The sequence below is a fragment of the Euprymna scolopes genome, chromosome 34 (assembly GCF_053919585.1).
Source record: "Euprymna scolopes isolate OS-2025 chromosome 34, ASM5391958v1, whole genome shotgun sequence".
NCBI lineage: Eukaryota > Metazoa > Mollusca > Cephalopoda > Sepiida > Sepiolidae > Euprymna > Euprymna scolopes.
The window spans coordinates 33,792,232-33,818,490 of record NC_136515.1 but is presented as its reverse complement, the minus strand read 5'-3'; the positions used below and the strand labels follow the sequence as shown (position 1 = coordinate 33,818,490).

The 26,259-nt window shown below is 35.8% G+C and overlaps 2 protein-coding genes across 8 annotated transcripts in view; one reads left to right on the top strand and one right to left on the bottom strand.

Annotated features, from left to right (window-relative positions):
• LOC145259169 (uncharacterized) overlaps positions 1-13,120 on the bottom strand; it is a 167,533-nt gene extending 154,413 nt beyond the window's left edge. For 2 of the 7 annotated variants that reach the window (XM_080116909.1, XM_080116905.1), the window contains exon 1: positions 1,062-1,194. Coding sequence is in view for 1 of the 7 variants with exons in the window: in XM_080116907.1 (XP_079973033.1) it covers positions 13,017-13,108 (92 nt within the window). In the remaining 6 variants the exon portion in view is untranslated. Of the gene's footprint in view, positions 1-1,061; positions 1,202-13,016 lie in introns of those variants that run through there. The other 5 variants (XM_080116907.1, XM_080116903.1, XM_080116906.1 and 2 more) reach the window with 5 other exon arrangements.
• Positions 569-26,259, top strand: part of LOC145259170 (UMP-CMP kinase-like) — a 226,984-nt gene continuing 201,293 nt past the window's right edge. The window contains exon 1 of the mRNA XM_080116912.1: positions 569-688. The gene's annotated coding sequence lies outside the window, so the exon portion shown is untranslated. The remainder of the gene's footprint in view (positions 689-26,259) is intronic.

The following is a 26,259-nucleotide window of genomic DNA, read 5'->3' as shown; positions in this document are numbered from 1 at the left end:
TACCCTGGCCAGAATATTTTTAATATTCTATACTTTCACCTAATAATTTAATCGACAAAAGGTATTGTAAAAATTAAATTTAACTTAAAAGTTGTATCTAAAAAAAAACACTTCCAACCTCCCCATGTTAAGAACGGTTTTCGAGGTTGGGAATTTTTATTCCGAAAGCCGTTCTTAACAGGGAGGTTGGAGGTATTTATACTACGCTGGGGCAGGTCGTAAATAAATAAATAAATAAATACCCTGATCAAATATTTATTTACCTGAGAAAAAAAAATCTTTTATTCTCAATGCTAAATCTATTTTTTTTTATATTGATATAAACTTGTGACAACTTCATGCGTATGCGTGTTTCTCATGACTACGTCACATTTTTTTTTTTTCTGTTTATCCAAAATGCAAAAGAAAATAACTAAATTAAATAGTTGCAAGGAATGAGCACACTGCAACTGCATTCCGACTATTCTTGAAATGGTTTTAGAAATTCACGATTTGCAATACGCGGAAAATATCTAAAAGGCAGATGGCACTAAGCATGCGAAAGGTTAAGTTAAAGTTTAGCCACGAAAAAACAAAACAAAAAGAAAACGACCCTCTCCTCCTAAGAAGCTGGCTTTCAAATCGTAAACTGCTTCGACTATTTCCGGGATTGATTCTGGATTCTTCGTTAATACTCAGAACTGACTTTGTAAGTACTGAAACCATGTTGGTGTTTATTCATTCCAAGTAACTAAATGCGATTTAAAATCCTATATTTTGAACTATTTTTTTTTCTATGCCCTCTACCCTAGCAACGCCGCTGCTCTGCTGGTCGAGATTGTTTAAACATAAAATATTAAATATAAATTAGATGATATTCTCGTCGTTTAAATGAACATAAAAAAGACTGAACATTTTAATTATTACTACAAAAATGTGTTGTGCAAACTCACGGAACCTTCAAAAAACATTATTAAAAAGGGACGAACTTCGAGCCAAGAAGAATTAAAGTTTTGAGAAATTAAATCCAAGATTTTTTGATAGAAAATAAATATAACTAAAATTGTAAATATTTTACTTACTTTTCAACAAAATTAAACTCCTTTTAAAACGAGTGTTTCTTGTTTAGTGGCTTTAAAAAGAACGAATGAAAATAATTGCAAGTGGTTTTCTCGTGGATCAAATCGCAGGCGAGTCTCTGCATGTTTTTTTTTTTTTCTCCGTCCGCTTTTTACGATCTTTTGTCTTCGGAAGTTTTGACGGACTTGCACAAGATAAGCGAAAAGCGCTAATCAATGAAAGATTTACTAAAAAGCAAAACAACTTGGTTAGATGTCATTTGGTTTTCAGGAGAGTTTTTTTTTTTTTTTTTTTCTTTTTTGTAATAAACACGTTTTAATTTTAATCAGAATCAAGAAATTGATTTCAGTAGAAAGAGGGAGGGGCGATTTCTTTTTTTTATTCATTAAAATAATCTAGAAAAAAATGGTAATAAAAATATTTCTTTGTCGGGCATTTTGCAAAAGAAACGAAGTTCGAGAAGAAAAATAATCCTCCACCGTAGTTTTATTTTTACTTAGAAGTAAAAATAAAACTACGGTGGAGGATTATTTTTCTATTATAAATTCTATTTTTTCGTAATTTTTGGAATATATACTAATTTTGAGATGACATACGTATGTAAGTAGTGTTTTTACCTGAAGTGCATTTGTTCGAAATTCCATTATACTGCACAAACACCAGTATTTCTAGTAAATAATCAGTACTAATTCAATGTGTAAAGTCGCGAAAAAAACAGACACACGAAGTTGTCCTATAATTTTAACATTATTGTACCTATTTACTATGCCTCCCCACGGGACAGAGTTAGACACCAGGGTCGTTTTTTAACGTGGAGAAAAGGTACAAAAATAAAAATTGTCTCAGTAGTGAAGGATTTCTCCTCCACCGAAAGAGAACAAGAAATAGAAGTGCAGCAATGCAGCATCTGAAGAACAGATACTACACTTTGATCTTGTCCCGAAGGCCAATTTTAACATTATTGTAGAGGAGGAGGGCTAGCAGTATCAGAATTTTTGTAGGAATTTTTGACACCCCTAACACGAAACTGCGAATACAATATAAAAATCTCGTAATTTCTCTGTTAAAAGTGGGTTATTTATTTTCTTTATGGATTATACTTCCAAAATAAACTATTACAGTTGTTTTAAAAGTAATAGAAATATATATATATATATATATATATATATATATATATATATATATATATATATATATATATATATATATTTAAACAGTAATGAATTTTCCGAACTCAATATTTTTCAATTTTTAAACTTTAAAAATCTATCAAAATTTTTCTATTGATTCTATTTTTACGATATTTTCAGGGTCAATGTGAAATTTTATGTTCTTTCCAATAAACCGAATATAATATTTTAGACAAACGTTTTTTTTTTAATTCACGCCCCCCCCCCAAGTGTCACCCATTTTCAACTTTCTCTTAAAAAGTAAATAATTAATTTATGTCGGAGAGTTTTATATATCACAAATTGAAAAGAAAAGGTCAATAAATAATATATTCAAATTTAAAACAACAAAAAAAATCCCTTTTTTAGACATTTACCTGTAAAGTCCGAAGTTTAAAACCTTTTTAAAAAAAAAAAAAACACATTGTTGTTGTTTTGTTTTTTTGTTTGTTTTTTTTTTAATAAAACCTTAGTCCTTGCTCCTTTAATTGAAAAAAAAAATTAGGGCTTGAATTACATTTTTCGAGGAGTTATAAGCTTGGAAAGATGGGGTGGAATTATTCACTATTTTCACGAAATTTGACACTACGCGTGTGGCACCGGTCTAGCGAAATACGCATAGGCTCCGATGTTGTACGCAGTTCGACTAAGGGAGCAATTATTATTTTTACAAGGTAAGAATTTTTGCCTAGTTTTTTCTGTGTTTTTTTTTTAATTTATTTTGGCTTGAACTTTGCGCTTTGCAAATTATCTTGTTATGATTTTTTTCTGTATTTTTATTTATTTATTTATTTATTTTTGCCGAAGATTATAGTTATAGGTAATTATTAACAGGAAAATTCGTGCAGGTTCAAATTAGCACTTGTGGCGATAAACAAAAATAAACAAAAAGCTTTAGCGTGTACCTACCTCTCATGCAATGTTATTTTGTGCTAGTGCACTTATTGATCCGCGCTATTTTTTTAAATAGTATTTTCAAGTTTAAAGTTTTACGATCCCTGTTTTTATTAAATTGTTAGGTGAAAGTACTGAATAGGTACACAACACCCTTCCGTCCCATGTTAAGAATGGCTTTCTAAATAATAACGTCATTATTTCAGCATGGCTCAATAAGTGCATGCATGATTGCATAAGTACCTTTTATTTTCTTGAATAAAATAAAAGCTACTCGACGAGAACACTGTTTTTGTTTTAATAATTATTTTTTATTCAAAAATAAATTAAAATTTCAATTATTTAAAACATGTTTTTCCCCAAAGCTTATTGAGAATTTTTTTTAAATGGTACTATTTTACTTTAAGGCCCGTCTCATGTCCGTGTCCACCTCAACAATTTTCTTTTAAATGACGACTTTTTGGTGGTTTCGACTATGCTGAATACGAAAATCGCATTGAAATTTTGCAGAAATAAGTAGTTATCGAGATATAAAAAGTTGTATTATGCATTGTATTTTTTGGCGGCCATCTTTTTTTACGCGCGAGCGCGCCATAAACAAATTTACTCATCTCTGACTGACATTGCATGCGCGTAAAAAAAGATAGCCGCCAAAAAATACAATGCATAATACAACTTTTTATATCTCGATAACTAATTATTTCTGCAAAATTTCAATGCAATTTTCGTAGTCAGCATAGTCGAAAACCATCAAAAAGTTGTCATTTAAAAAGAAAATTGTGGAGGTGGACCTAATCTAAAAAAAAAATACCAAAATAAGCACCCACTTTCTGGCCACCTGAGAGAGGGGTCACTTTTTTGTGTTTATTGGCTAAAAAGTTTTTTTTGCTTGATTTCTTTTTCATGGTATTAACCCCTGAACTCTGGGACTATTTTCCATTTCACAGTCTAGCCTTCGTTTATGATACATGCGAACTGTTAAATGTGCACTCGCGTACAAACTGCCATGTCACAGTATAGTATTGGCGAAAAATTAAAATTAGACAAAAAACAAGTAGTTTTCCAAATATTAAACAATGTAATTCTATGTTATCACAGGTAGCCATTTTGTACACGTAAGCGCGCGCACATGGCCTACGCAGCAACGATTTTCAGATTCGTTTTTAGCACACCGAAACCTACAAAAAATATATATTTTCTTATATACGAACGCGAGATGGGCCTTAATGTAAAATTTTGCCTTTTTATTTACCATATTTTTCATGCACATGCTCTAAAAATGTTTCAAAATTACCTAATATTTTTTCACTTTTCATGTTATAAGCCTCTGTACATATACATGGCCTCATCGACATGAGACCATTTCATTTCTCCTTCTCCTACTGATCCCGATATAAAAAAAATCATGTAATAACAAAATAATTCGCAAAGTTCAAGCCAAAATAAAAAATATCCATAAAAAAAACAAAAAAAAAAAAACAATCCAAACAAGCCAAAATAAAAAAGCCATAATAAGAAAAACTAGGTGCTCCCTAAGTCAAACTGTGTACAACATCGGAGCCGATGCATATTTCGCTAGAGGGGTAGCACTCATGTACGTCCGCCGCCTAGATGAGAACCTTCAGCTAAAATCACCGCCTCCTCAAAAATGAGATTCTACTTTTTCGGCGATTATGTGTGAATGTGAACATTCTGAAAAACTTAGACCGAAAAAATTACTTTCGAATTTAGAGTGGAGGAACAATTTCGCATACAAATTTAACGTTTCCGACCAGAAAGCGTTTCAACATATAACCGTTTCAGTTGATCTTTTGGGAAGGGGGGGGGTACCCAGACTTAGGGTTAGTTTTAATTTTTTCTTAAAACTCATGGAACTTTTTAAAAATTAGTCACGCACACCTTTCTTTTCGCTAAAATAATTGTAATGATAAGTAATTTTAATATTTAAAAACTGGTTATATGCCATAAAATGTACTCTGGTTAGATAATAGCCTGAGTGAGCAATATTTCACGTTAAAAAGTCACCCAGCTCGCTCGGGTGACTTTTTAATGTTAAAAAGATATGCAAAACTATATATAAATATGCTAGTATTATCGGCTTATTTCCTAGATAACATTTTTGATTGAATCAAAGTTACTTGCTAAAAATCGGAATCAAAAATACATCCAACGAAAAAGGTTTTTGTGACTCATAAAATAATTGAAATTAAAATATTTCTAAGAATGATGTTGAGAAACACATTTAATCTTTTAATTATTTTTTAACTAAAAAATTTAATTACACTTCATTTCCATTGATCATGCCACTAGTGGATAAAAGCGTTTTTTTTTTCCTATTAATACATAATACTTAATGGATTTCAACTCACTTAGAAGACATGTTCAGAATATTGTAATCTTAAAAAGAAATATATATGGGGTGGTATGTAGAGGTAGTACCTTTAGCAGGGCTCGCCATGACCTTCTTGACAACTCGTCTGCCATTGATCCTGTTACCCAGCTCTCACTTGTGACTGCTCAAAGCTGGCACATGCAAAAGCGACTAATCCTGCACAACAACTTTGGCGGGCCGGTTAACTGGTTGAGAGTAGCCAGTCAAGTTCATAACTCTTCGGCGAGTCTTAAAATGACCAGGACTACTTTTTTGGTTTCCACAATTTTCCCTATACTTCACACTGATCTCATGATCACAGACAGAGCAGGGAGGTGACGATTGTCTTCGCTGGGCACTCCTTTGAAGAGGAATGACACAGGCTTCATCCTCACAGCTGAGGATCAGGAATCACTGCATCCGTTGGGGGGCTACTAATATCCAAATCGCTGCTTGATGAAGCTCACGTAAACAATGGCTCACTGGTCTCAGAATCCAATTCATTTTCGTCATCCAATGGTGGTTGCGATTGCATCACCGGCCGTAAGTCTTTAACGTGATGAGACACACCATCAACCCGCACTGATTGCAGGCTGGTTACCGCAGTGATGCATCCAGTACCATATCTTGTTGTACACATGCTACGTGGGTTTTTAACCCAAATGACATCTCCCTTTTAAACTTCTCTCCGGTCACTTTCAGTTTGGGCAGCAGGATGGCTTCAATGCCCTTCACCCTAACATGGTAGCTATGCAATGCATTAGTTGGTGTTGTGGAAGGTGAAACGTTATCTTTTGTGGTGATGTTGTACCAGTAGACCATCTCAGACACTGTACAATCTTTCCTGGCTGTGATGGTCTTGACGGTTTTGTGGTTTCATTCGATGATCCTGTTCCCACTCGGCGAATCGAAACCACAAATGCATGTTCTGATTATCCACAAATTTCTTCAACTCCTCACTTGTAAATGCAGTGCCATTATCAGTATTTCTATTGGTGGACCTTGGTCAAGGAAGACTCTCAGTTGGATGACAGCGACCACCATACTGCAAACTTAAATGGACTGCAATTGATAAGCATAAAAAAATTCTCATTGTTGTGGTGAGTTATGTCTATCGCCAGTCTATACTAGTTATCTTTTACGCTCAGTTTCTTGTCTAATGAACAAGTGTTGAATTGATCGAGTGATATGTTTCGCAGGCTTTTACAACAGATTTCACATTCTCTTTGGACACTTGCAGGTCAATTAATCTGGAAAAGTACAGAGTTCGTATCACATCCGGATGTCTGCTTTGACAATGGACATTGGCTATCTGGTCTTGATCTAGTCATCCTCCCACCACTTTCAAGCGTCGACTCCTTTCTTTAGCAGATTCAACCACCTGCATGGTATTCTGATGAGGTGATCTGTGCAGTTCTGACAAGACTGTACAAGCGTCATATCCATGGTCAATTCATACTCTTCTACCAATGATTGCAGGGTTCTCAACCATCGCCTAAACAGAAAACAAACCAATGATCCCTGACAACACTCAGCTGAAGAATGTGAAACACTTTCAATATCTAGGAAGCACCACCTTCTCATCTAATGGCTCCTTGGACAGAGAAATCGATGTACAGATTAGCAAAGCTAGTTGAACTTTAGGAAAACTCTGAACCCAAAAGGGCTCAGTCAAGGCTCAGTCAGCACAACATGTTTGAGTACAAAACTGAAAATTATCCTCTCCTCCCTCTTCTATCAATGCAAAACTTGTACACTGTACTGTAAACACATTTCTTGGAATCTGTTTGCAGGACTGCATTACTAATCTGGAGGTCCTAGACCAAGCTAAATCATCAGTGTATATTCATCAGGACCCAACTGTGATGGGTAGGTCATGTGATTTGCATGGAAGAATACCACATGCCAAGGCACTTGTATGGAGAACTTCAGAAAGGAAAGAGAAACCATGGTCATCCAAAAAAATCACTACAAAGACCAAGTAAAGATCAATCTACAGTGGTGCCAACTTGAACCAAAGGAATTAGAGGACTGTGCTAGTGATTTATCCAACTGGCAAGCCACTGTTCATAAACCAGTTTATTGCTGCCAGAGATCTAGGGGAGGGGGCATAGAGCATAAACAGCAGTTATACAAACTATCCTGTGCCTCCAGCCTGGAGTTTCACAGCCACCTCTGAAAACACAGAGGAGTTGCCAAAATGAAGAGTCTTCTTCAAACACAATGAACTATTAACAACATATATTGTTTTTGAGGGATTTACATATTGACTTTTTGAAAAATGTCCGAGAACTGGATCCAAGTCACGTAACTCTTGTTTATGTAAAAATCGAACTTCCAAACTGAATGAAACTAAATAAATACATCATCTACAGCGTTAAAAAAACGACTTCTGGAAAAAAAAATAAATAAATAAATAAATAAATAAAAAAAATAAAAAATTTTTAAAAACGCACAACCTTTTAAATATTGGTTTTAAGTTTCTTAAAAAAAATTTTTAAATTTGGACCTTCTTCAGGTGCATCTTTCCAAACTTTCTGAACCATGACGAAATACAAAGTGGATAAAAGAAATAGATGGTGTAAAAAAAAAAAAAAAAAAAAAAATCATGTATATGTGATAAAAATGGTTTTATGTTGTTTTTTTAATATTATACATGAGGAACCATTTCAAGTTAAAATGTCAAGACATAAAAGAAGTATTAAAACGTCTTATTTTCCATAATTTGATTTTTAATTCCAAACCGTTCTAAGTTAACAATGATGTATTTATTTTATTTCAGTTTCATTCAGTTTAGTAGTTTGGATGTTACATAAACACAAGTCATGTGACCCTTGGACACATTCTGTCACTTTAATCTGAAATAATAGAAAAATACTTGGTGAAAGAAAAATTGAGTAAATGCAAAAAAAAAGTTAAGTTGATTTTGGCAATCACATTTTTAAATTAGATCTCAAAGAATTTTAGTTTTATTTAGATTTGCGAGTGCTGGTGTATTTGATCATTACCAAATTCCTGCCCTGTATAACTTAAGATCATTTGATACACCAGTACAGATTTATGAAGACAAAATCATAGAAATGATTTTGGTTCTTATGCTGCTTATGGAGTGTGTTGAAATAAATATGAAGGGGGAGCTTTAACTCTTTTGTATTTTCAACTAACAATTCAATAAACAAAAATAAACATAAAAATTGAATTTAACTTGAAGATCCTATCTAAAAAAAAAAATTAGCACAGTCTGTAAACTGCATATGCATCATAATCTGAATTTTTAAAAATTCAAATAATTACTTGAAATTTTTTGTTTAGGTAATTTTACAACAGTAAATTTGTAAATAATATCTCCAGCTAACCACCGCCTAAAAATTTAAAAAAAAAAAAAAAAAAAATCCTACATTTTAACCCTGAAATGCGAGAATCGTCTGGAAATGGAGGATCATTTTAGTCAACTAGTAGAGTCGGCATTTTTTCTAATTAGTAAGTATTAAATTTGCATTTTGTTTTTATTGGGTCCTGGGTAGGACCTTAAAAGGCCTCATTTGGAAGCTGTGAGGGAATATGGAGTTGTCCCTTAGTTATCATTGCCCCCAGGTCCACTTGACCCAGAGTGGTAATACCTGTCAGGCATTTGGAGCTATCAAATCAGATACTGGCTTCCTGAAAAAAAAAAAAAAAAAAAAAAAAAAATGCACCACTGATGTTACAATTTTTCCTTTCCAAAACTCAGTCACATTCTGCAAAGTCGAAAACAATTTTTTTTTCTACAAAACTATCGAACACCATGAATGAATATTTGAAGATATAAAGAACTTGAAGAATAAAAACTTTTTCCAAAATTACTGGATCCAGCATTAAATTTAAAAGGGGGGTGATATGCTGTAAAACCAAACCAAATCATCTTGAACGTTTCAGTAGAGGTAACCTTTAATATTCTTCAGGTGTGTCGTGTTGAACTTGGAAGAATTTCGAATGGGAATCACAGGAGTAGCTTGCTCTCATTCCTTCAGACATAAATAATTCACAATTGTTACCTTTACCAAGAACTAGGATCACACCAACCTCAAAAAATTGTCACTTAGAACACAACAAATTATTGCTTAGCATTTTTATCCATTGCACTGATGAAACAAGAACAATCTACCTCCGTAAATTAAATAGAATGGTTAATTCGAAGTTCTGTACAGATTCTAGAGTTCGGAAAAAAACATCTGAAGGTCGGAGGTTACCAAAACGCAAGAATAATATATGAGAATAGTAGTCCGAATTATCAAAATAATCAATCCTCATCAATTTTTTTTTTTTTTTTTTTTTTTGTATATCTTATTTTTGGTTTTGACGTGGTTGGTTATTGAACCATTCCTTGAATTTTGTAGAGTCGAACATGAAATACTTAATGTCTAGCAATAACAAAACAATAAAATGCAACAATGTAAAATTCAGCTAGTGTAACTCGTTACTGGATTTTATCAAACCAATATTGGCAGCCATGAGGGTTGATCTGTATAAGCATCTTTGTTTATTTTGAATTTTTTTAATAGAATACAAAATATTGAATTATTAGGTGCTTCTTCGTTATTAGACGAAATTCAAAATATTGAATTATTAGGTGCTTCTTCGTTATTAGACGAAATTCAAAATATTGAATTATTAGGTGCTTCTTCGTTATTAGACGAAATTCAAAATATTGAATTATTAGGTGCTTCTTCGTTATTAGACGAAATTCAAAATATTGAATTATTAGGTGCTTCTTCGTTATTAGACGAAATTCAAAATATTGAATTATTAGGTGCTTCTTCGTTATTAGACAAAATTAAAAATATTGAATTCCAAATAAAATTATGGTTTTAGTTGTGTCGCAGTAGGATTTGTTTTACTATACACAGATTCGAAAAAGTTGTCAAAAAAAAATATAACAAATGAATGTTATCAAAAGGCAAGGTAAGTTAGTTTCCTACCTAATCGGATAAGTTTCGGCGCTTATGTCAACAGATCATCAAATCTCAGGGAGATATAACCAGCATAAACAGCAAAAATAAGCATATTTTGCAAGATATAATTTGGGATGCTGAAATAATCAGTAGAACAATGAAAGAATGTTAAACGAAAAAAAAAAAAAAAGAAATTTGTTTTTCTTTATTTTAGGTAATCAGTCAGCGTCAGGATAATTAAAACTTTTTTTGAAGGAAATTTTGAAGTATTTAAACCGTCAATGATTAAAGTTTAATTGAAAAAAAAATTTTTTTCATTTTGCAAGGTATAATTTGGGGCGCATAAATTAATTAACGTACACAAAACAACGAAAACAGAAAACTTTTTTGAAGTAAATGTAATTTTTTTTTTAAATGAAAATAAAAAATTAAAAAATAAGATTTGTTTTTCTTTATTTTAGGTAATCAGTCATTTAAGTGCACTAGGTGTGTCAGAAATTTTGTGAAATTTCTTTCCAAGCTTATAACGAAAAATGTAATTCAAGCCCTAATTTTTTTTTTCAATTAAAAGGAGCAGTGACCAAGGTTTCATTAAAAAAATTTTTTAAAAAAAGTGTTTTTTTTTGTTTTTTTTTTTAAAGGCTTTAAACTTCGGATTTTACAGGTAAATTTCTAAAAAACAATACTTTTTTTTGTTTTAAATTTCAATATATTATTTATTGACCTTTTCTCTTCAATTTGTGATATATAACACTTTGGTGAGTAAATTAATTATTTACTTTTTAATAGACATTTCAAAATGGGAGGCGTGAATTATTCGATCCCCTGTCTTTCCAAGCTTATAACTACTTGAAAAATGTAATTCAAGCCTTAATTTTTTTTTTTTTTCAATTAAAGGAGCAAGGACCAAGGTTTCATTAAAAAACAAACAAACAAACAACGTGGTTAAAAAAAAAGAAAGGTTTTAAACTTCGAACTTTACAGGTAAATTTCTAAAAAACACTACTTTTTTTGTTTTAAATTTTAATATATTATTTATTGACCTTTTCTCTTCAATTTGTGATATATAACACTTTGGTGAGTAAATTAATTATTTACTTTTTAATAGACACTTGAAAATGGGGGGGGGGCGTGAATTTAAAAAAAAAACCGTTTGTCTAAAATATTATATTCGGTTTATTGGAAAGAGCATAAAATTTCACATTGACCCTGAAAATATCGTAAAAATAGAATCAATAGAAGAATTTTGATAGATTTTTAAAGTTTAAAAATTGAAAAATATTGAGTTCGTAAAATTCATTACTGTTTTTTAAAAAATAAAAAAAATATATTTCTATTACTTTTAAAACAACTTTAAAAGTTTATTTATAATCCATAAAGAAAATAAACAACCCACTTTTAAAAGAGAAATTACGATTTTTTTATATTTTATTCGCAGTTTCCTGTTAGGGGTATCAAAAATTCCCACAAAAATTCTGATACATCTACTAGTAGTGCAAGTGCACTTATTGATCCGTGCTGAAATAACGCTATTATTTAAAAAGCCATTCTTAACATGGGGGAGGGGAGGGTGTTTTGTACCTATTCTGTACTTTAACCTTACAATTGAATAAAAAACATATCACAAACTTTAATTAAACTTGGAAATACGATTTAAATTAGCACCTAACAGTTTCATTGTAACAGGTTGTGTTGTGCGTTAATAAGTTTATTTTGCTACTTAACATGATTATATTTTTAAGTTCGCTGATTAACTTCGCTAACTTATTTCCTTTCCGTAAATTGCTTCAGCAATTTCCGGGACTCGGCTACAGTAATCGTGTAATCATTTTTTTTTTTTTTTTTTCATTTAACATTCTTTCATTGTTCTGATTATTCAGCGTCCCAAATTATATCTTGCAAAATATGCTTATTTTTACTATGTTTATGCTGGTTATCTCCCTTAGATTTGATGCTCCGTTGACATAAGTGCCAAATAAATGTGACATTTATTGGGTGGGTTTCTAACACCATTTTATTTTCGAACTGAATAAACATTTTACATTAAATAAAAACACTAAAAACTTATCCAGTAAAGTAGAAAAGTAACTTAGCTTTCCTTTGATAACATTTATTTGCAATATATTTGTATTTCGTTTTGTTTTTGACAACTTTTTCGAATCTGTGTAAAGTAAAACAAACCCCCAAAAAACCGATATCATGAAACTTGAAAAACTATTTAAAAATAGTTTTATACAATATTATTTTAATTCGTTTAAAGAAATTCCAAAATTACAACTTTATTCTGACAATAACAAAATCTTTAACATATGCGAAGAACGTTTTAAAAATTAATTTTAAATTATAAACAATAAAAATAAAAGTTTGTTTGTTTTGAAAAAAAAAAAGTTGATCTTCATCCATGATATTTCTTGTTTTTGTTTAAAAAAAAAAAAAAAGTTAGAAACAGCAACAAAACGAGTAAACCAAACGCAAGTATTGTTTACAGTAAATATATTACAGATAAACAACATAGATAATGTTATAAAATAAAAACCGGAAGAATGTCATTTTGTTTGAACGAAAGCGTTGTTAGGAAGAAGAGAAACTTACCAGCGTATAAAACGAAAATGCCGCCTCGTTAAGGAAACTTTCATTTGCGCATGCGTCGTTGTTAATGTCAAAACGTTTATTAACCTCATCATCGCACTTGTAGACACGATGGTTTTTATTTAGAATTCAACTTAATTAAAAAAAAAAAAAAAAAAAAAAATACAGAAAAAAAAATCTTCATGATGTAGATACTTGTCATGAAATGAAGATGTTATATTCCAAAAATTACTTAAATTGATGAAGTAGTTTTATTTTTAATTTTAAAAAAAATCAATTTTTTTGAGTAAGCAAATCGTCGTCATCTTGAAAAAAAAAAACAAAGTGCAGATAAGTTCACTATAATTAAAACTTACGATATCAGCCTTGTAAATTTTTTTTATTTTTTATTTTTTTTCTCATGTAAAAACTACTTCATCAATTTGTAGCGACGGCTACATACGGCCGGAACAAATCTTCAGCAGGAACATTTTCGTTACAATCACCAATTTCAACGCCCACGAGTATCAGAATCAGGGTTCCCAATTTAGCGGGTTTCCCGCTAGATCTGGAGAGTTCGTTTGAAATCTAGCGGGTAAATTTTGGATCTAGCGGCTAGCAGTTTTTTCCTGTAAAATCTGGAGATTTCGTTTTGAAGAAATTGAAACCGAAAAAAAAAAAAAAAAAAACGCAAACATTAATTAGTACAAAGCTAACAGCAGCCAGATCAAAACAAGTCTAAAAAATGTTCAGTGTTTTAATATTCAACTGTAAATTTTGCCAAGTAGGTGTGAAGTGAACACTTCAAAATAGATAATAAGAGAACATACAAATTAAACTGGAAGAGTCAATGATAAAAATCTGGAAATAGCATCCCTAACTTGCGGTCTTGTGGCCCTGTTTGTTTCATTTTTTTTTTTATCGCCAAGAAAAAAATATATGTTAATTCAGGCTTATATAATTTTTTAACTAGCATATAAAAAATAATTTTGCTAAATATAAAGAATAAAAATTCTTTATTTTTAGCAAAAGTATTATTTTTTTTAAAATAGGATTTTAAAAGTTAAATTAGGTTTGTAGATTCATAAAAGTTGTTAAAAAACAAACATAACAAATAAATGTTATCAAAGGCAAGATAAGTTACTCTTCTACTTATATGGACAAGTTTTAGTCCTGTTGAAACTGAAAATAATTCTGGGGTTTGTATTACTGTATACATAAACTGTATGTTTTTCGAGCTCAATAAACATGTTACATTGAATAAAAACACAAAAAATATATCCAGTTTGGCAGAAAAGTAACTTATCTTGCCTTTGATAACATTTATTTGTTATATATTTGTTTTTTGACAACTTTTTCGAATCTATGTGTACAGTAATACAAACCCCCATAATTAATATTTTATCCTGCTGCGAAAAAAGTCATTGATAAAATCTGACAATCATTTTGGGAGCTAATTCAAATTTGATTTTTTTTTTAAATCTAAACTCTGTAAATTAGAATTTACAATTTATTATTCAACAAGGAATATAATTTGAAACTTATAATTTATTGTGTGTGTGTGTGTGTGTGTGTGTGTGTGTGTGTGTGTGTGTGTTAGGGAGTTTCCATTATGTCTCCACTTGGATCTTCCGACCACTCTGTTGTATCAATTAAGATAAAAATGAAATGTAAAAAGTCTTCAGACGTACCTCTCCATTGTACAGCATATCAATACTCTATGCCAGACTGGGATAGCTTCCGTACATTTATATCAGATCTACCTCTGCGTTCCATGTTTAAAAAGGATGTGTCCTCTATAGTATCAGTCCTGATAGAATGGTTAATTGTAGGTATTGACCGTTTCATACCCTCGAAAAAGTTCCAGTAAAAACCTAACAGCCAGCCGTGTTTCTCTCCAGAATGTGCTGCTGCCATTGCACAAAGAAATCACTTTTTCCATTGCTTGAAACGTAATAGATGTACTGAGACTAAAGCTGCTTTCAGAACTGCCAGCAACCATTGTAAAAAAAGTAATAAAGTATGCAAAGAGTTGTATGCTCAGTCCGTCAAGTCCAAAGTAACTGAGCAGTGGCTTGGTTCCCACTAGTTTTGGCAAATAGCAAGCAGAATCCTAAACAGAAACATGTGCTCTATCCCAACTATCATCAATGGACCTGAGGTAATCTCGTCAGCATCATACAAAGCCAAACTCTTTGTCAAGAACTTTGTAGCTAATTCTACCCTTTGCGACAATGGCTGACAACCCCCAATATTTCCTTCTGTATCAGAAAACACGCTATGTGATATAAAAATATCAGTATGTGATGTTACCAAGCTAATCAAAAACCTTGATTCCAGTAAAGCAGCCGGCCCTGATGGTATTTCAATTGTAGTACTCAAAAAACTTCAACCAGGACTAGCATCCATACATACAAAACTGTTTAAACATTGTCTTAAGGAGAATTGCTTCCCATCACCCTGGAAATCTCATCAGTTTGCCCTGTATTTAAGAATTCAGGTGATCGGTCATCTCCCTCTCAGTACAAGCTAATAAGTCTCCTGTGCATCATGAGTAAGTTGCTGGAATCTGTGTTAAATACAGAAGTAATCAACCATCTCAGCAAAAATAACCTACTTAGTGACAATATAGTTTCCGTTCTGCTTGATCTACAGCAGATGTGCTTACAGTTATATCTCATAGTATTAGCGAATCTCTTGACGGAGACAACCTTTCTAGGGCAATTGCTCTTGACATATCAAAAGCCTTTGATAGGGTATGGCATAAAGGTTTACTTCACAAGATCTCCAGCTATGGTATAGCTGGAAATGTATTCTCAATTATCAAATAATTTCTCTCTGATAGGTTCATAAGGGTAGTAGTTGATGAGCAAAAATCAGAAGCTCACAGTATTAATGCTGGAGTCCCTCAGGGTTCCATCCTGGGCCCAACTCTCTTCCTGATTTATATTGATAATCTTCCAAATCACATCCTTACATCATTCGTAGACATTTATACTGATGACACTGCCATCTATGGTAGCACATCTAAGACGGTAAATGACCAAGTTCTCTCCGATTCTCTCTCCTCTGATCTTGAGCACATGGTACAATGGGGAAAGGAGTGGCTGGTTACTTTTAATGCGTCTAAATCCAAGCTTATATCTTTACATCATCAACGCTTTGATCCCCATCTGGCATCAGTTGAAATGAATGGGTGTCGTCTTGGGGAGGCCTCATGTTTTGACAAGCTTCTGGGCTTGACCTTTACTCCTGATCTGAAATGGAATATGTACATCAAATCTGTTGCCAAGGCCGCTGGAAAAATGGTGGGATCCTCCTATAGATCAAGTAGATATCTCACTGCTGATGCAATTCTCTATCTATATGAGAGCCAACTTCGTCCAAGGATCGAGTACTGTTGCCACATCTGGGCAGGAGCTACTAGAAAGGACTTACCCTGCCTTGATAAGTTCAAAATAGACTTTGTAGCCTCATAAGAGATGTCCTTTTTTCTTCCCTGCAACCTCTTTCTCACAGAAGAGATGTAGCAAGTTTGTCTTTGCTTTATCGTTATTTTCATGGCAAGTGCTCGACTGAGCTTCAATCTATGGTCCCCCTTCGTCAAACTTTCACAAGAAACACTCGTCTAGCTGAAAACACTATCAATAATTCCCCCCACTGTTTATCTGTGTCTAAACCTAAACGTAGATTCCATGAACAAATCTTCTTTCTTAGAACTGCACGCCTGTGAAACTGTCTTCCATTTTCCTGCTTTCCAGCTGACTACAATATGGTTGTCTTCAAGTCCAATGTAAACAAGTTCTTGATGGCTTATCAAGAACTTGTTTACATTGAAGTTGAAGACACCTTAAGTTAACAAATTTACTGAATTTCCATTACTGACAATTACTATATTGTCCAATTGACTACTGTACACTCTTTAGCCCTTATCCTCGAGTGGCACTTGGGCCTTGATAAATGGTGATGCCTGAAAAAAACAAAAAAAATGTATGGCACTTATGCAGAATACTGATTGCACTGAAATAATAACGTTATTATTTATTATTTAGAAACCTATTCTTAACGTGGGAGGATGGGCTTTTTTGTTAATTATTCTGAACTTTTACCTAACAATTTAATAAACAAAAGCTAACGTAAAAATTGAATTTAACTTGAAATTCATGTCTAAAAAAGCACGCTCCGTACTCTGCATAACGACTAAATTTATATATAAGGTACAAAGTTAAAATTTAATGTTTCTTTTTTTGGAGATTTTTTTTTTGTTAATCTAGCGGGTTTTCAAAATCTCGGTTACGGAAAGTAAAAAATCTAGAGATTTTCTGGAGATTTTATGTCCCCAATCTAGCGAGTTTTGAAAATCTCAGTTGGCAACACTGATCAGAATGCGTAAGCACACAACGTTGCAATTTGACCACCAGCCAGCCAGCACACATGGAACAAAGGAACTATGTTATGTTTCCGCATGTAGTGATACAGCAAACATGCTGGAGCGTTTGAGAACATCGTTATATAAGGATTTGCCGCGAAAATCAAATCAATTTTATTGCAGTTTTTCTCTTGTCTTCCCTAAGACTGGATGTCAATGAAACTCCGCCACTGGGAGGCGTTAAAATCCCTCGTCTTGAATTTTCACACCATGCACATGAACCTTAATTCTCATCATGGAAAGTTATCACATCGAACGAGAATTTAATTCTTCTTTTTTTAAGCAATTTTATTTCAAACTACTGTCCTGAAGATGAACACAAACGCACGCTTTCACTCTTATGATTATGGAGTGTTATCCTCTAAAAAAAAAAAAAAATGATCACATTAATTCCAAGCCACGCGTGACACTCTGGACATTAAAATCAATAATTTCCAACCTCGTGCTACTCACAATATCCGCAACTTGCTAATCCTGCATTACGAACGCCCCAAACAAGAAAACACTTATGTTGGAACAATTTAAACTAATATTTTTGACACGTAAATAAATGTTGCTTATTTCATGTTGATACACTGATTTTGGGTTTTTTGTCAAGTTTCGTTATTTTCCGGAGTTATTTCTATATTTTTATTCTTATTTATGTGAGGATATGCCTTGGTGAAAACCTATTAATCAGCGATCTTATTAAATTTACCTTTAACGGTCCCATGGATACCTTCATACTTTCAACTTCAAGAAATTTCAATACCTGCAACCTCGGTCCTAAAAATTGATAGATCCCGATTATGAAGTGGTTGACAGGAACTCCCACCCTTACAAATTGATGACTCCTCCTTGAGTCCTACATTAGTGACCCACCCTGAGTCTTACAATGTCATTATAACATTAAGAATGGTATGTTATAAAAATTATAATTGTATACATGAAACACTAAAATGAAAGATTAGTCAGAAAATATAGTCGCAATCTTTATAAACAAGTCTAGGGACGATTACTCGTTAATAATTTTTTAGGTAAAAGACAACATGCCATCATGCTGCACATGTGGTTGGGTGATGTACGTGATTATTATCATGTGTGTCCTGTTTAAAATCAATAAGTGTTTGATTTCAGTATAGGTAATGGTGATAGGTCTAATTAACTAGGATAAAATGGCTCTTCTCTTCATGAAGGAACAGCGTTGTGCTAAGATGTAGGCTTAACAAGTTTATATAGTTCGTAGAGTTTGCAGAGGGAGGAGCAATATTCAAAAGAAAGAATGACAAATTCTATCCGTACAAAATTAATTTTTTCTGACAACTTCTTAAGAGAACAAAAGATTAAACATGGAGATACAATCTGAACAGATGCTAAAATGTAAATGGTTCTAATTATTTACTCTCTTTCTTTCTCTGGTTCATTTCAATACACTCTCTTTGTCACTTCCTAAAGCTAACAAGTTTTGCATTAAAGATGCAAGAATTTTCAACCAATGGAAATCTTTCCAAGCTTCATAAAGTAACACATATATGTGAAAATAATAAGTTTGTGCCAACTTAGAAGTTCCTATAAGACCTGGTCAGGAAAATCAGTTTTCTACAGACTTCACCAGTCACACTTGAACCAGAACTTGCTCTCTTTATCCTCATTTCTCATATGGAGGAGGAAGGCAGATTGCAAAAGGAAAGGACCTGTTGCAGTGTGTATCAGACCACTACTTCCACTCAAACAAAAACAATGACTACGTTTGTCAGCAGAAACAGTCATGTGACTGACACATCATGTGTGTACTTGATAACAACTTTTCTTTCGTCTTAACTGTAAACAGCAAAAAAAAAATATAAAACTTGACTTTTCCCAAATAAGCAATAAAAGCAGACTTTTGATTTCAAGCCGAACTTAACATAAACACAAACAATATGCATATATATTCGTTTTTCTTGAAGACCGGCATCGGTCTGCATGTAAAATCGTCCTAGAGCATCCTGTATTAATAAGCACCAAACATCGCGTCCCGTCAACATGGATGACTGTCACCGGGAGCATTGTGCTTGCATCTTGGTGAGGAAGGAGACTGGCACTTATGCGTCCTCCCCTTGCTCATTTCCCAAGCAGTTCTGAGCCCAGTGTCCACTCTCAACGTACTGGTAACACCATGTTCCGTATTTTCGACAGTCCTTCACAAGGTGGCCTTTAACGTTGCATTTAAAACAGGTCACACTAACAGGAATATTCTTGGCCCTTTTGTTGTTGGGTGAGTGTGTGGCCTCAACCATGTCCTGATTTTGTTCCCCAGTCATCGTCAAAATTCTTGCTCTTGACATTAGTTCCCCTATGGTCAGGGCTTCAATGGTCGGCACCTGTTGAAGAGCAATTGAGATGACGTCAGGAAACCCAGTGACGAAACTCAATTTTGTGAGGGTCTCTAGGCTATCTCCTGTGAACCCGGCCAATCCAACCAGCTGCCTGCTTTTGTTGGTGTAAACATCCACACATTCGCCAGCCCATCTGACCATAGTTATTTTTCTGTATGCTGCAAACACGTCATCGGTAAATGCCTCTTTTAATCAGGCCTCAATCTTGTCTATCTTCTTTTGATCGTCCTCCTCCATTTCCATGTAGAGTGCCAGTGCATCACCTTCCAGATATAAAGGCAGCAGACTCGCTACATCATCCACCTGCTGAAGTTGTGTGACAAGTCTCACTTTTTTCAGCCACGCTACAACATCTCCCTCGCCAGAGAACGGCTTGATAATATCACTGCTTATCTGCACCTTCGCCATAGTCGGGTCGAAATAGCTTGTAGCAAAATGTAGTAGGCAAAAATCAGGAACAAAGATAGGAAATAGTCAGTTTCCCTTGCACTGCACACCTCTAGAAGAGAGGGATTTCTTGGCTGTAATAACCGTAGAGAAAGAAGAAGAAGGAGACAAAAAAAGGCAGAAGAAAACTCGCTTCTTGCAAATATGTGGTTCGTCACAAAGAACAATCCAACCACCAAAACCACCCACACAATCTGCAGGACACTACCTGACTGCTTACTAGCGTTGTGCCTTTATAGCGGCTAGGAATTATATATTTGCATAATCGCGCTAGAGCAGACACAATTCTACAAGAATTGCATCGGGTCAACGCTAATAAAAACCCATGGGCGCCATCTTGGAACTCTCTCTTCCACTCAGCCTGCAACACAACAGACGTATCCGAGGTAAGCTCTTTATTTCCCCCCATTTTGGTTATTGCTAATTCTGTAATTGTAATTTTTCAACACTCTTTAATAAAGATAGTGTTTCTTTGGCAAAAACACTCAAGCAGGCTAGAGAGCAGAATTCGTTTGAGCCCAGCAACCGCCAAAGAGTCTCAGCAGCAGTAGCAACAGTAGTTCAAACAGCTCTTTTCCAGGCTACTTTTCAACGAACTACTTGTATGTGAACTACTACTGACTGCCTACCTTCTTTACAACCAGCGAACACCGACTTACTACTGCAGCTTCTCACAGCTTCCAGAAGTCTCCAGCCTCGTGTAGTTTACTGACATCCAGTGCCTGCTCCAGTACCCACCAATGTCTAGTTCTCTGTTCCAGTGCCTCACAAACATCCGGGTACCCATTCTGGTATCCACGATGTCCAGTTAAAAGATTGAGTTGCACAAACTGAGCAGGGAAACTTTCCCTTCTTGGGAACTTTTCAACATTACAACCACTGATCATCACTTTGTTTTTGGTAGGATTCACTTTCTGACCTCTTAACAAGCGTCTTCCATTGTCTTAAAGCAGGTACTTTTCATGTTGAAATTAAAGGGACATAATTCCCGAAAGAGTTACCTACCCCTGAAACAATATATATAAGGTAAACAAAAACCTTACAAACATCTGTATTCTGTTCTATTTTCTTGCTGACACCAGCACACTGGGGCATTTATAACATTTCAGCTGGCAATGAGGATAATAAGATATTAAGGATTTAAAAAGCAACAGTTTCATGAACACATGTAGTCTTTTTCTTTTTTTTAAAAGATAGAAAAATTAAGGATTTAAAAGCAACAATTTCCTGAACATGTGCAGACCTTTTTTTGAGAAGGAAGAGAAAAAAAAAATTATAACGACTGAGGCTGTATCAGAATTGTAGCCGAACCGCCATAACAAATGACTGTTCAAATAGACCCCTCAATGTATACAAGCTTATAACAAAATGAAAATGTAATTTTTATTTCAATAAAATGAGCAAGGACCCAATTTTAATATCATAAAAGATTTAATCGAGAAATATACAATTTTTTTGGTGCAAGTCTATAAATGGTCCACTAGTAATCTTTTTTACTATAAAAATCTGAAAAAAAATCTTTATAATGTACATACTTGTCACTGCATGAAAATGTCATATTCCAAAAATCACGTAAATTGATCAAGTAGCTTTTTTTTATTTAAGAAAATCAAATATTATGAGACATTTTATCGAAGAAAAACTTCCCACCATCTTGTTTTTGAATGATACACTACTAGCGACACCTGTTGGGAATATAAGATCGGCAAGGGGCAGACAATCGGCTTTCCACACTATAGAAAAAAAAAACTTGGAAAATTAAGACATTTATAAGTTTTTGAGGATGTTGAAAATGAAAATAACGTTTAAAATTCCAGCAAACGAGTAGTTTCCAAGATATAAAGAAATGTTAGTTTAAAGAAAGTGGGGTATCATTTTTCTATAATAATTTAACGTATAATGATCACCCACTTTATGGCAACCACTAGTGTAAAACTTGAATTTATGCTGCTGAAATACACATTTGCCAAACTTTTGTTGGAGGAGCGTCAACGTGTGGGTGCTCAATTTACGTAAAATTTACGTAAAATTCTCACTCCTTCCCAAACCCCAGAACCGAATCCTGATTATAACCCTAGAAGCTATTTCGGCAAGTCAAGCAGGGTAACATGGCTGACTGGAGACTCTCAACTCAGATGTTGAGACCCTTCACTGTGGAGGGTGACCTAATTAAATGGCTGGAAAAATTAAAGATGGTGGCAAGGTTGCAAAACATCGAAGACATGGTCACCCTGCTGCCGCTCTACTAAGAGGGGGAAGCCCTCACTATTTACCAGCAGATGCGCAATGAAGATAAGGGAGACTTTGCCTCAGTGGAGCAAAGACTGAAATTGGCTTTCGCCGAGAGTCCATTTGAAGCACTCGGCAAGCTTGCAAGTTTGAGGTGGACAGGCGAGTCTGTTGACGTCTTTGCTGCAGGGATCAGAAGACTAGCAGGATTGGCTGGTTACATGGGTAGGAGTCTGGAGATGACAGTAAAGCTATACCTAATGAATGGCTTCCCAGAAGAAATCTCCGCGAACATGCAGAGAATCACTGAGATCAATACGATGGAAGTGGACGATCTCTTGGTCCATGCCAGAGTCCTAGTCAAGAATGTCAAGGGCCCAATTGTGGCTGCAGTTGTGGGTGGAAATAAGTGCATGAGGCCCCACTTGAATGATGAGATACAGGCAGCGAGGCGACAGGAGAGGAGGCCTGCCATCAAATGCTTCCGGTGTTAGGGTCCTCACCTGCTCAAGGATTGCAAAGAGCCGAGACGGGGGTCATCTGCTACCGATGTGGACGAGTGGGGCACATTAGCCGCTATTGCGTTGCTGCACAGGACCAGGGAAACGAGTGAAGGGGAACCATTGCGCCAGTAGTTCCCCCTTCTATGTGGAAATGGCGCATAACGAAACGTTGCCTCAGTTACCAGTAGTAGTCAATGGGAAGAGAGCCATGACCCTTGTTGACTCAGGCTGCACCACGATGTTGGTAACGAAGAATGTCGCTAGATCATGGAGCGGAGCCAAGAGTATTAAGACCGTGGATGGCAGCGAGGTGAAATGCCTGGGAGAGACAACAGCGGAAGTACTGGTGCAAGGTGTGCCTATTGGACTACGAGCCCTGGTATTGGATCGTCTGGTTGGTGATGTTGATGTAGTTTTAGGTGTAAGTGCGATCAACCAACTGGGGGGCGCTAAGTAACTTTTGGATGCCTCAGCACAGTAGGAATGGCAGGACTGGAAGGTGATAGAAATATCAAAACACAAAAACCAGAGGCTTGCTGCATTGAGGACGAGTAATTTCCTGGCGAGGTTCGATGGTGAGAGGTGGACGGTGGAATAGAAATGGATCTCCGGGCCTCAGGAACTACGAAACAAAGTAAGCTGCTACGTGAAAACACTGCGAGGAGAAATAAGAAAAGGATTCGAGGAAGAAGTGGCGAGGTGGATAGAGGAGGGAATTCTGAAACCGTGGACAGGGGAAGAAAAAGGAGTGCTACCATTACTGGCGGTTGTTCAACCCACAAAGAATAAAGTTAGACCGGTACTGGATTTCAGAGAATTAAACAGATATGTAGCCTGCCACACTGGAAAGGGGATTGATGTATGCAAAGAGGTGATGAGGAAATGGAGGAGGATGAAGCAGGCCACTAAGATTGTCGACCTGAAGTTGGCTTATCTCCAGATCCATGTAGATGAAAAACTCTGGAAACATCAATTGGTCCGATACAAGGGGAAGTTGTATTGCCTGACGAGTTAAGGCTTTGGGCTGAGCTCAGCCCAAAAAATTATGACTGCCGTGCTGAAGACGGTGCTAAATAAAGACTGTACAGTGGACAAGGCCACTAGTTTGTACATTGACAAAATTCTCGTGGAGAAAGCAGAGGTGACAGCAGAAAAGGTGAGAGGCTATGTCGCGAGGTATGGGTTGACTGGAAAACCGGCGGAGTCCCTGGATGGAGGAGCGGCGTTGGGGTTGAAACTATGCTGAGATGGCAAAGGAAGCCTTGTCTTTAGACGAGGGAATGCAATACCCTAAATCAGAACCGACCTGACAAAACAAGAACTCTTCTCGGTCTGTGGGAGACTGGTGGGACACTATCCAATCGCCGGCTGGCTTAGGATAGCATGCAGCTTTATTAAACGACAAACGGGCACTGATGGCTGGGAGGGCCGTGTGACGAAGGAGGTCATGAACATGCTACAAGAAATCATTGCGAGAGTGACAAAAGAAGACCCAGTAAAGGGGGAGTGGTACATCAGTGGCGGAGACGCGGGGGTGATTTGGTGTGATGCCAGCAGTCTGGCATTGGGCGTCGTATTAGAGATGGGAGGCGTCACTGTGGAAGATGCGGCGTAGTTAAGGAAGAAAAACGACTATTCCCATATCAACGTAGCCGAACTGGAGGCCGCTATGAAAGGAATCAATCTGGCCCTGAAGTGGGGATTGAAAACGATTGAAATCAAATCCAATTCGGCAACGATTAGGTCAGCAGTGACTGGCGATAAGAAAGTTATGACCAGAGGTGCTGCAGAAATGCTGATCAAGCGCAGGCTTGGAGCACTTGCAGATTTGATAGCGGAATTCCAGTTGAAGGTATCTGTAGTGCTGATCCCATCAGAGAAGAACAAGGCGGATTCGATGACACGGGTAAAGAAGGTCTGGCTGCAAGAGACAAAGGAGGTTTCCTCAGTATGCTGTGCAGGGGAGGAAGTTAAAAAGTTACATGAAATGCACCACTTTGGTCGAGAACGGACGTTATTCCTGGCAAGAGAGGTTTACCCGGAAACCACAGAGAAGGAGGTTAGGGAGGTAGTGCAGCACTGTCAGGAGTGCCAATCGATAGACCCTGGACCATCCAGACACGAAGCAGAAGAGTTACACATTGCAGAGGACTAGAAGCGATTGGCCATTGATGTGACTTATTATCGCCATAAGCTGTATCTGTCAATGGTCGACTGTGGACTGGGGAAATTTGCCAAATGGAGAGAGATCAGGGCAGAAGCTGCATGGGATCGGAGGGGTCATTGAAGAAATATTTTTGGAAAGAGGGCCAGTTAAGAAACTGTTAATGGACAATGGCCCCACTTTCTGATCAGAAGCCTTTAAAGAGGTGTGTGACAGGTGGGGAGTAAGGCAATTTTTTTAGGGCAGCGTATCGTCTGAGTGGCAATGGGATAGTGGAGAGGAATCATCGCATCATCAAGGCTGCTGCGTAAAAAAGGAACATTTCACCCATGAAGGCGGTGTTTTGGTACAACATCTCACCAAAAACCAGACAAGATGAGACAACTGTGCCTCATAGAGCCATCTTTGCATATAAGTGGCAGCATCCGTGCAACCAAATGGTAGGAATTGAGGGTGAAGGAGCTACCATTAAAGTGGGCGAGGAGGTGTGGGTAAAGCCCCCCAATGCAAAATGTACCACTCGTTGGGGGAGGGGGGTCGTAACGGGAACGCAATCAAAGAACAACGTAATGGAGAATGGCGTTCCCCGGCATATCCTAGACCTGCGTCGTGTAACCCTGCCGGTGCGCAGTGATGGCAGTGAAGAGGAGGAAGTCGATATCCACCAAGAAGCTAACGATGCACCCCAATTCGACTTAGCCCCACATTGTGGTTCTTTACAACTGGACGAGAATGTCTGTAGTGAACTTGAAAATGTCAACCCCCAAGAAGTTGTCCCCCAGAGGCCTCAACGTGAGAGGAGGAGGCCTGCTTGGATGAAGGATTATGAAGTGTCTTATTGATCTCAAAGATCAGGGGGGCGTGTGGGGTATATGGTTAGAAAAGAAGAAAAACAAAGAAGAAACGTACCAGGCGTATCTGCATCGCTCTTTGGGAAAGAAGAAGGAAAGGATGGCCAGCGTTTTTGTATACGCGAAGGACATCTTGGGAAGGCAGAGCATGATGGGAGAAGTATATTTTTTTCCTGTCTCTTCCTTTTTTTTCTAGATAGGAGGATATAAAAGCTGGGAAAAATTATCTGCGGGAGCGGAGAGAAAAGAGTCTTGAAAAGAATTTTGTATTGCTGACGTTCGGATTG